Genomic DNA, 12,275 nt, shown 5'->3' on the forward strand with positions numbered 1-12,275 from the left:
TATGTTGGGGACCTGTAGTACTGTACACACCTGCCTGATGTTTAGGTCTCCCAAGTAACCTGTAGATGGGGTGAAGCAGGCGTGCGTGGGCCTTAGTGCACCACCTGCAGCGTTTTCATTCCCCTAACTCATCCTTATTCACTTCTTTAAATGGATAACTAGCCGAGTCAACACCTTCCACCCGACATAGCAGGGTGGTGAGGTGGTCGTGTGGGGAGAGGAGGAACACTACCACCTCCAGGTCCTCGTCGGGAAGTGACTATAATTGCTTTATATCGTCCTTAAGACCTCCTACCCTTACCTGACGGCGTGAGATGCCTCCAGCCTCAGTGTCTTCACCGCCACCATCTGCTTCTCTCCCTCTTCGTCCTCCACCTCGCCCAGATGAACCTGTGGAGGCAGTGACATCTTAATTATGCACCTGATGAAGACGTGACCTGACCTGACCTGTGACCTGACCTTATTACGAATCATCTGGATAATGAACTAAATTAGAGCAGTGATATTTCAGTGACGGACCCAACCTTCTTAGGGTGGCTAATTAGGGTAGTGTAGATAATTAAGGCAGACGACTTTATTTTGAGTAATTAGCACAATGTCATCTTGTTTAAGGCAGTAACATCCCACGGTTAAGACTCTAATCAGAACCACCACCAGAGGACATTTTATAGACAGGTTAGGTTAGTCTAGATATATTAGGACTGAGGACCACACTGGGTTAGTACTGACTCCTGCAGGACTCACCTCACCAAACTGTCCCTCGCCGATTTGCTGCAGGAGTGTGATGGCCAGCCGGGGGATTCCCCTCGCCTTCACCTCCTCCAGGGGAGCCCCACCTCCTCCTCCCCCCTGTTTACTTCCCACACTGCTGCCGTTGCTCCCCTGCTGGTGGTGAGGGAGAAGATGTTGTAGTTCAATGATGACGGGTTATGGGGAGCATATGGGATTATGGGGAGGATTGGGGAAGATAGTGGGTGGTTAAGGGAAGGATGGGGATGACGGTAGGGATTGATTGAGGGAGGATGGTGGGTGGTTAAGGGAAGGATGGGGATGACGGTAGGGATCTGAGGGTTAAGGGGGATTGAGGGAGGATGGTGGGTGTTAAGGGAAGGATGGGGATGACGGTAGGGATCTGAGGGGTTAAGGGGGGGGATTGAGGGAGGATGGTGGGAAGATTGAGGGGAGTTGAAGGGTTATGGCGATGCAGATTGGGGTGAATGGTGGGAGATAAGGAAAGTGAAGGATTCAGGGGTGAGAATAAAGGAGACAAGGGGAGGGGAGAGGAAGATGAAAGTAGGAGAAGACGATCAAAAGATGTCAGGTGGAGAGTGAGATAGAATGAAGTGATGAACAAATGTATGAAGAAAAATGAAAGAAAATTAAGAAAAATGATAATTAAAACAAAACAGACAAGTAGGAATAATAACAATAATAATAATAATAATAATAATAATAATAATAATAATAATAATAATAATAATAATAATAATAATAATAATAATTTTTTTTTTTAATAATAATAATAATAATAATAATAATAATAATAATAATAATAATAATAATAAAAATAATAATAATAATAATAATAATAATAATAAAAATAATAATAATAATAATAATAATAATAATAATAATACACACAATAATAATAATAATAATAATAAAAATAATAATACACAAAAATAATAATAATAATAAAAATAATAATAATAATAAAAATAATAATAATAATAAAATAATAATAATAATAATAATAATAATAATAAATAAGGAGAAGAGAGGAGAGAGAGAGAGAGAGAGAGAGAGAGAGAGAGAGAGAGAGAGAGAGTTACCAGATGTGGCTGACAAATAATTACAAAGACGATGAATAGCGGGGAAAACTAAAAGAATTCTGATAAATCTTGAGAAGGGAGGAAACACTAATAATAACGACGTGGAGAAATTTGATAAAAGTAGGAATATGTAACAAGGGTTATGAAGATTAACTGGTTCAAACTCATTATCTTTCCTTTCACCTCTCCTTATTCCTCTTCTTAGTACATTCCTCTCCTCTCTCTCTCTCTCTCCTCTCTCTCTCTCTCTCTCTCTCTCCCCTCTCCTTCCTGTTACTTCCCTATCTTCTTTTCAATTTCTTCTTCCTAAGCATCCTCTCTCTCTCTCTCTCTCTCTCTCTCTCTCTTCCTACCATTTACTCCATTCTCTCTCCTCTTCAATATCCTCTCTCCCCTCTATTCCCATCCCATCACTCTCCCTCACCCTTTTTCCTTCCTACTCCCCATTTCACTCTCAATACGACTTTCCTCCACCTCTCTAAATGTTAAAGGTTCGTCCGTCTGTCTGTCTGTCTCTCAATACTCCCATACAACATACACTGTAAAGGCGAGTGAGTGCGTGAGTGCGTTTGATATAGCACCCAATAACCCTCCTCCTCCCCTCCCCTCCCTCCCTCCTTTCGTTACTTAAGCTATTTATCAACACCACCTTTCCCTTGACAGCCCCTTCTTCCTTCTAAATCCCCTCACCCTGTCTCCCTCCCTCACCCCTCCCCCTCACCCCCCGTTCTCTTCTTCCTCCCTCCTTACCTTACCTAACCTAACCTATCAGTTAATTTTACTCACCGCGACAATCTCTGTGGCTGCGTAGAAGCTCTCCTGGGGCTGTTGTGAGGTGGGCGGGATGGGCGTGGGCGTTGGCTTGCCTAAGAAGGTGTTAAGGGTGTGCATGGGCGGCTTAGTGTGCGGGAGGGGTGGTGGATAGACGCCCGTAGCACCGTCAGCACCCAGGTGTGGGATGGCGTACTCGGTCGACGGACACTCTGTCAGAAAAACACGAATGGCCAGGGGTTAGCATTCATAAAGTCCCTCTAACACACTGTACGGATAAATGGTAGAAATAATCTGTAAATGTAAATACAGACAAATTTAACGAGGTTTTAGCATAATAACAGCATATATTAACCCAAGTAACAATACAGATAATATTTCTTAATGCACTGTGTTCAGTTTCCAGGGTGAGGGAGATCGCGTGTGTGGTGGTGATGCCGCCTCGACACCAGCAGCCTCCACTACCTCCAGGTTTCTTCTCCAGTTTACTCTCGTTATGGTTTGGTTAAGGTGGACGTAGTGTAGTAATGGGTGTTTTAGATGTTATGTTGTAGTAATGAATAAATTTAAGGCAAACTATTTTCAGCGTTGAAATTTGCCTGTTCCACACACACACACCATCCACACCTTCCACACCATCCACACCTGCACCACCACACTTCCCCACTACGTCCTTTAAGAGCGTATCATCATCAGTAATCACACACGTCCACCAATAATTAAAACTGAGGATTACACCTGTTCAATATATCAACTCACCTGACACTCACGTCTTCGAGTTCGTAATTTGTTAGATAATTATTTTACACATAATTTACTCATCGTCTGGGGGATTAACACGCTAGATTATATAACGGAGTTGATTATTTAATGAACTAGATTGACGACCTTTGGATTACAATTATAATACACAAATTACATTACATGTTACTGATATTAATATAGTAAAATATTGAATACGGGAGTGTATTGGTAGTATGAAAGTTGGTGTATTTAATTTATTATTATTATTATTATTATTATTATTATTATTATTTTTTTTTTATCTGTCTAATTTCTCATTTATTATTTCTATTTTCTTCTTTATTCTTCAGTTAATGCCAAAAGTATTTCACTCCAGCTATTATCATTTCGTCTCTTCTTGGTTAGTCGCTGTTTCTTCCCTCATTCATTCACTGTTTGTTCTCTTGTTTTGTATTCACCGTCATTCTTGTTGCTTCCTCTACCCCATCTCATCAAGTTTGCCTGCTCCCCATTCTCTTCGTTAGTGCATTTTTGCTGTTATTCTTTGACACTAATTCTCCCATTTTCTTTCTTCTTCCCGTTTATTTGTGTTTTTAATACTTTACTCCTTTATTAATTTTCTAATGTCTTTTCTATTTATCATTTTTTGTTGTGTTTCACCTCATTCGTACATTCAGTCTCTCTCCTCCTACTTCCATCGCCACTTATTTTTTCTCTCTTGTTCCTTCTTCGTCTCCCTCTCATCTTCTTTCGTTAATTGCTGTTCTTTTTATCACTCATTCATTTAATCAATTTATCCCTACCCCCACCCTCTCTCTCTCTCTCTCTCTCTTCTCCATTCTCGTTATTTTTTGCCTTCCCTCGTTTACTCATCTCCCCTTATTACCATACTTTCTCCTTCCCCCTGTTATTGTGGTCCATGTTATTATTCTTTCTTCGTTTATCCGTCCACCTCCTTTCTTGGTTATCGAGTGTCATTATTATCGGTGTTTCTCTCTTTCTCTCTCTCTGTTCTTCCCCTTGTTATTGCAATTATCGATATTATTCTTCGTCTGCTTTTCTATCTGTCTCATCCATTCATTTTCTTTATTTTTATACATTTTTCTTTTCCTTTCTTCCATATTTTCTTTATCTCACCTCTCTCTTCTCTCTCTCTCTCTCTCTCTCTCTCTCTCTCTCATTACTAAACCTTGCCTTATCATTATTCCTGACAGTGGTGGCGGGTTACCTCTTAGTGCACTTGACTTATGTGTTATCCTCGGCAAGGTGAAGTGAGGGGAAGGGAGAGGTGAAGTGAGGGAAGGAGAGGTGAGGTGAGGAGGACAGGTGAGATGAGGGGAAAGTGAGAGGTTAAGTGAGGTACGGTAAAATGAAGGTGGAATACTGCGGGAGGTGGACGAAGAGACGATGATGACGACGATGATGGAGATAACGAAGGCGGTGAATAAGGGGAAGGATATAAGTTAATTACGAAAAATTGCTAAGACGATGAAGAGGGTGGTAACGGGGAGTGAAGAGGAGAAACAGGAAATAATTGGTTAATAAGCGGGAATTGTAAGGGGAGAGGAGGATGTAGGGAAGGAGGAAGGGGGGGGGAGAGAGGAAAAGGGGAGGATACGAGAAGAGAGAAGAGGAGGAGGAGGGAGGGAAGAAGGGGTAACAAGAGGACGGGGGGGAGGAGGGAGGAAACAAGAAGAGGAGGAGAAGAGGAGAGAGAGAGAAGAAGAAACGAGGGAAGAGAAAGAGAAGGAGAAGAATAAGAAGAGAGAATAATGCCACAAACTGATGACCCACCAAATAAATAAATAATAAAAATAATCCCACGAATCGTTTGTTTACATTAAGAAGTAAACACAGACAAAGGGGGGTTGCCACACACCACTTGTTAACAGAACCAAATGTAAACTCGTCAAAAGTAACGCGGGAACCACTCTACTATCTGCCCCCTGAGACACACACACACACACACACACACACACACACACACACACACACACACACACACACACACACACACACACGCAAACCCCAACACAAACTTCTCAATAACAACCCGGAGACACGAATGACGTAACACGGAACTAAAAATAAAGAACAAATTAAACTAAAAAAATATATATTCCAGGTTTTATAGAAGGGGAAAAAATCTAATAAAAACAGTGGGATTTTTTTTTTCTGGGAGGAAAAAGTTGTACGGGAAGCTAAAACGAATTAAGTGAGAAGACGACTCGTGTTGACATTTCTTATGCCTTGCTAAGGTGGAATTTACATATGAATACATCCAGGCTGCCTTAGAAGGGCGAGAACTTACCCCTCCTCCCTCCCCACCACCACTACCCTACACTGTAACTTGGAGATCTACACCCCTCTCCCTCCCCCCACCACCACTACCCTACACTTAACTTGGATCTACACCCCCTCCCTCCCCCCACCACCACTACCTCACACTGTAACTTGGAGATCTACACCCCTCCCTCCCCCACCACCACTACCCTACACTGTACACCCTCCCTCCTCCCCCCACCACCACCACCCCACACTGTAACTTGGGAGATCTACACCCTCCCTCCCTCCCACCACCACCACCTGCACTGTACGAACTACACCCCCTCCCTCCCCCACCACCACTACCCCTACACTGTAACTTGGAGATCTACACCCCTGTCCCTCCCCACCACCACTACCCTACACTGTAACTTGGAGATCTACACCCCTCCCTCCCCCACCACCACCACCCCACACTGTAACCTGGAGATCTACACCCTCCCTCCCCCCACACCCCTCCCCCCCCACCACCACTACCCCACACCCTCCCTCCCCACCACCACACCCCACACTGTAACTTGGAGATCTACACCTCCTCCCCCCACCACCACTATCCTACACTGTAACTTGAGATCTACACCCTCCCCCTCCTCCCTCCCCACCACCACTACTCTACACTATAACTTGAGATCTACACCCCATACTCTCACCACCACTACCCTACACTGTAACTTGAGATCTACATCCCATACCCCCCCCTGGTGTACATTGTATACATAAATGTACATATGGTCACACACACACACACACACACACACACACACACACACACACACACACTACCAAGCCGTCATTATCAACACACATTTCACACAACCATCTTGAGTGTCGTGAGTTACCATTTTCAGTGTCGTGAGTTACCACCTTGAGTGTCGTGAGTCACCACCTTGAGTGTCGTGAGTTACCACCTTGAGTGTCGTGAGTTACCATCCCGAATCTGAACGTGTCCGTGATTTCACCTAAACTATCAATCACACCAATAAAAAAAAATCTACCTTATCAATCACATCTTCAAAAACAATCACCATTAACCATCTGACAACTTTCGTGGTTTCAACAGCAATATCGATCACACCTTCAGTCACCATTAACAGCCCCCCAAAAAACCTCCAAATATTTTTCGAGACAATTCCATAGATGAGATTGTCGTAATAATTTTAGACGCGAGTTTTTCCACGAGTCTGAAGGAGGAGGAGGATGACTGGTACACTGTTCTCCGTCAGGTAGGTCCTGTTTTGTATTCCGTGAGAGGAGAATCTGGCCAGATTCTCAACAACAAATGCCTCTCCAAGTTGTGTTGTGTCGCGGTGATACAAACCTGAGCACGCCAGATGGCTAAAGTTCCCAGCTGGCGGGTCCTTGTGGTGCTGCCTGCTACTCCCCGCTGACTAAATCTGATGCTACATGCAGAAGGCTCTCTCTCACAATGGCTGTGTTGGGGGTGGGTGGGTGAGTGGTTCTACGTTCACCAACTCACTCTCGCCATCACAAGGTTTCGTGTTTAAACTAAGGAAAGAGATTCACGTTTCAGGGGTTCAAAGATTTCGTGGTTCAAGTTTCATCGTCAGATCTTCTTCCCTCACAGGTTTAATGTTGAGGTTTAAAGGTCACAAGGCTTAGTGTTTCATTGAAGGCAGTTTTAGGTTCAAACTAGACATGACTTCTTATTTCAAGGTCACGGACGTTCAGGTCTAAAGGTCAAAAGTTTGAAGTGTCTGTGTTGTAAGTTTAACCCCTTAGGTAAGACGGTGTCGTGTTTAAGGTAAGAAGGGGTCGTGTTTAAGGTAAGAAGGGGTCGTGTTTATGGTAAGAAGGGGTCGTGTTTAAGGTAAGAGGGGTCGTGTTTAAGGTAAGAAGGGGTCGTGTTTATGGTAAGAAGGGGTCGTGTTTAAGGTAAGAAGGGTCGTGTTTAAGGATGTGTGTGAGTAAGAAGGGTCGTGTTTAAGGTAAGAGGGTCGTGTTTAAGGTAAGAAGGGTCGTGTTTAAGGTAAGAGGGGGTCGTTTAAGGTAAGAAGGGTCGTTTATGGTAAGAAGAGGTCGTGTTTAAGGTAAGAAGGGTCGTGTTTAAGTAAGAAGGGGTCGTGTTTAAGGTAAGAAGGGTCGTGGTTGGTAAGAGGGGGTCCGTGTTTAAGGTAAGAAGGGGTCGTGTTTAGGTGAAGAAGGGTCGTGTTTAAGGTAAGAAGGGGCGTGTTTAAGGTAAGAGGGGTCGTTTAAGGTAAGAGGGGTCGTGTTTAAGGTAAGAAGGGGTCGTGTTTAAGGTAAGAAGGGTCGTGTTTAAGGTAAGAAGGGGTCGTGTTTAAGGCAAGAGTCACTGTATCAACCAACCAGTCAACCAAGAGAGGGCGGTGATGGTAGGGAGGGTTAAGGTGGACTAGCCCCCACCCCCCAAGCCCTACCATTATTGCGGCTGTGATGAATCTTAATTCCGTGTCGTGTTAAAGCCTCCGTCACTCTCTCTCTCTGTTATTCATATTCATTAACATCATCATCATTAACTGCAGTACCTTGCCACAATACCCTGTACGCCATTGTCACACACACACACACACACACACACACACACACACACACACACACACACACACACACACACTATAAATGTAAGTTTGCAGCTTCACTCATTTGCATTTCGCTTTAGTCACGTGTCAAAGAATAAGTAAACTTTAAGCGAGACCAGAGAGTGAGGGAGAGTAAGGGAGGGAGGGACAGTAGAGGAGAGAGGGAGACTGAGTGAGTGAAGGAAGGAAAGTGGGGGAGAGAGGGAGAATAAGGGAGGAGGAGGAGGGACAGTAGAGGAGAGAGGGAGACTGAGTGAGTGAAGGAAGGAAAGTGGGGGGAGAGGGAGGGAGAGAAAATGGAAGAGAGAGGAAAAGTGGGGAGAGGGAGAGAGAGGATGGGAGTAGAGGAAGGGGGTGAGAGGGAGAGTGGCACATCATCAGGAGAGAGTGACAGCCCATCTCCCTGTGGCGGCCTTCCTCACGACAAATTACAAACCTTTATGTTTAATGGAGTCTTCTGCATGTTGGGGAGGATTTAGGGGTCTGGGGTGTTTGTGGGGGGGTCTGGGGTGTTTGTGGAGGGGTCTGGGGTGTTTGTGGGGGTCTGGGGTGTTTGTGGAGGGGTCTAGGGTGTTTGTGGGGGTCTGGGGTGTTTGTGGGGGTCTGGGGTGTTTGTGGGGGGTCTGGGGTGTTTGTGGGGGTCTGGGTGAGGGGATGTGTGTGAGGCGAGATGACGATGTGGGAGGAGGGAGAGGCAGGGGAGGGAAGGCTTTACCCACCTGAATAATGCCGAGGGGATCAGGTTAGACACTCCTGATGGGGAGGAAGACATAGAGAGGAAAATAATGGATAAAGATAATGGTTAAGAGGGGAGATGATGGGACTGGGAGACTGGAGGTTATTACAAAGGGAGGAAATAATGGGTAGAGATCGTTTATGGGGGATAATGGGTGATGGTTTAAGAGACCGTGGCGGGAGATGGGTGAATGTAATAGAGGGGGCGTGATGGTAATGGGTGGAAATAAATGGGTCTAGGAAATGGAGGGACATGGTCAGTATGGGATGGTGGATAAATAATGGGTGGATGTTAATGGGTGGAGAGAGAAAAAGAGAGAGGGAGGGAGTGAGTGTGGTGATCTAGCAGCGTTGTTGTTATGGCAGGAAGCTGACAGACTCGACACTGAGATGACGGCAACATGGCGGAGGAACTACACAAAACAATCGACCCTAACCTAACCAACGAACGAACACACACACACACACACACACATACACACACACACACACACACACACACACACACACACACACACACACACACACACACACACACACACACACACACACACACACACACACACACACACACAGTCGCGTTCGTGAAGTTTGAACCAGAGATAATGAGACATATTATCACTACTCTGTCCAATAAGGAAATACATGGGAAAATAGTATGTTATCTCTCATCTATGGCAAACAAAGATGGAGAGATATTTAAAGGTCATGTTATCTCTTACCTGTATAAATCCTCCAGAGAGATAGAGATAATTAGCCTTACCTGTTTAGTTAATATTGTGAAGGACAAGTCGGACCTCTGTCTCTCACCTGTGTAGAGATAAGTCATGTTCTCTCACCTGTGTAGAGATAAGTCATGTTCTCTCACCTGTGTAGAGATAAGTCATGTTCTCTCACCTGTGTAGAGATAAGTCATGTTCTCTCACCTGTGTAGTCCGGACTGGAGAGAGGGTTGGGATGGGTGAGCTTGTGAGCCATGGAGGAGTAGCCACTGAGAGAGTTGTAAGTCATGTGATATGGCTCTGAGTATAAGCCATTTTTGTCAAGCTCTGACCCTCCCTCAACACCCATCTGCCACACAAACAAACAAACACAAACAAAAAATAAACAAACATTAGTAAACACATCATGATTCAGGGTATAAAATGTTTATATAAATTATCCTATGTATATAATAGTGTTTATATTAATGAATGAAATTAATCTTATATTGACTACTATAAAAGACATTCCTATTTATATGTGATTAGATCCCATGTTGTAAGTAATTTGATCCCATTTTATAAGTGATTAGAATCTATAAATAGGGTTAGATTCTACTTATAAGGGATTAGATCCCATTCTGTAAAAGATTGGCCATTATATATGAGAGATTGGATTCCATTTATATATGATTAGACTCCACCACTAATCACCAGCCGTTAGTCACTATTTCGTGTTCCTAATCAGCTAAAATTAATCTGTATGACGTCACAGTAAACCAGGAAATAGAGAATGGGAAATGAAATGTAAACTTATGAACTAGTGAGTGTGTGTGTGTGTGTGTGTGTGTGTGTGTGTGTGTGTGTGCGTGTGTGTTATAAATTAATCTTCTGCCCCAAATAGTGTGTTTTAAGTAACTAGTGTAAAAAATCAGTGTATATATACTTCCGGGTCACGTAGCGTCTTGAAAACAATGGTAAAACACCGTAACTCAACCAGGAATTAAGGACAACAATTTATTGCCACGGCGACATACTGATTTTCATAATAGTTTTCAAATTATTGTTTTAATTTTCCGCTATAACCTGTGGAATTTTTTTTAAGATAAATGAGTTTAATATTATACTTTTATATATATGTACTAGAGAGAGAGAGAGAGAGAGAGAGAGAGAGAGAGAGAGAGAGAGAGATTGAAGTCTAATTTGTTTTTTCCAGAATTTGTATAATTTGGACGGACGGAAGAACGGACACCTGAACGAAAGAAGGAAGAACGGACGCACAGAGGTTAGGACACTGGGTACTGCTGGTACGTTCTCTAACCATGGCTGGGCACGTACACACCTCCAATTACTGACTAAACCTGAAGAAACACACACACACACACACCTGTTGCGTTTCATAGGCCATGTTGTCCACGAGTCAGCCGTTGTAGTACAGACCCACACTTAATAAAAAAAAAATACATCCCTCACGTACGAAAGACACTATCAGTCGGGTCAGTAAAGGCGGGGTACCGAGCTGACTAAAAGAGGGTACCAACTACAACAATACTAAAAGGTTCACAACAGGGTCTGAACCCATCTGAACCCACCAACAAGGGTTCAGATTCACATAATAAATACGTCTCAGGTGGAGATATACATAACTCGTTAATTAACCTGAAACACGAAATTAACATCTAAATATAACATTAACTTCAACCTTAATTTAACATACGATGGCTACCTGTGACGGTGTGTGTGTGTGACGCTACCTGTGATGGTGTGTGTGTGTGACGATACCTGTGACCGTGTGTGTAACGCTACCTGTGACGGTGTGTGTGTGTGTGTGTGTTTGACGCTATCTGTGACGGTGTGTGTGCGCGTGTGACGCTACCTGTGACGGTGTGCGCTATCTGTGACACTGTGTGACGCTACCTGTGTGTGTGTGTGTGTGACGCTACCTGTGACGGTGCGTGTGACGCTACCTGTGACGGTATGTGACGGTATGTGACGCTACCTGTGATAGTCTGTGTGTGTATGACGTTATCTGTGACGGTATGTGTGTGACGCTACCTGTGACGGTATGTGTGTGACGGTGTGACGTTACTAATGACAGTGTGAGAGACGCTACCTATGAGGGTGTGTGTGTGACGTTACCTGTGACGGGGTGTGTTCGTGTGACGCTACCTGTGACGGCGTACGTTGTTACCTGTGACAGTGTGTGTATGACGCTACCTGTGACGATGTGTCACGCTACCTGCATTTACGGTACGGCGATACTGCCTGTGACGGTGTATGTGTGACGCTACCTGTGACGGGTGTGACGCTACTTATGAGGGTGCGTATGACGCTACCTGTGACGGGTGTGTAACAGTGTGACGGGTGTGACGCTACTTGTGATGATGCGTATCACGCCACCTGTGACGATGCGTATCACGCCACCTGTGACGGTGTGTATGTCACGCTACCTGTGACGGATGTGACGCTGCCTGTGACGGGTGTGACGCTGCCTGTGACGGTGTGTGTGTGTGTCACGCCACATGTGACGGTGTGTATGTCACGCTACCTATGACGGATGTGACGCTGCCTGTGTCACGCCATCTGTGACGATGTGTGACGCTACCTGT

The 12,275-nt window shown here is 44.3% G+C and overlaps 1 protein-coding gene and 1 long non-coding RNA gene across 2 annotated transcripts in view; one reads left to right on the top strand and one right to left on the bottom strand.

The window, feature by feature from the left end:
• Positions 1-12,275, bottom strand: part of LOC121858969 (discoidin domain-containing receptor 2-like) — a 137,312-nt gene that overhangs the window by 16,476 nt on the left and 108,561 nt on the right. Inside the window, exons 11-14 of the mRNA XM_042355630.1 lie at positions 9,892-10,036; positions 2,619-2,815; positions 745-885; positions 302-390 (exon numbers count right to left, since the gene is read on the bottom strand). Coding sequence (XP_042211564.1) covers positions 302-390; positions 745-885; positions 2,619-2,815; positions 9,892-10,036 — 572 coding nt within the window. The remainder of the gene's footprint in view (positions 1-301; positions 391-744; positions 886-2,618; positions 2,816-9,891; positions 10,037-12,275) is intronic.
• Positions 7,484-7,730, top strand: LOC121858981. Its single transcript, XR_006087585.1, has 3 exons — positions 7,484-7,574; positions 7,647-7,669; positions 7,709-7,730. It is a non-coding gene; the product is annotated as an uncharacterized LOC121858981 (long non-coding RNA).

This window comes from Homarus americanus, unplaced genomic scaffold, assembly GCF_018991925.1.
Source record: "Homarus americanus isolate GMGI-L3 unplaced genomic scaffold, GMGI_Hamer_2.0 scaffold7217, whole genome shotgun sequence".
Lineage (NCBI taxonomy): Eukaryota > Metazoa > Arthropoda > Malacostraca > Decapoda > Nephropidae > Homarus > Homarus americanus.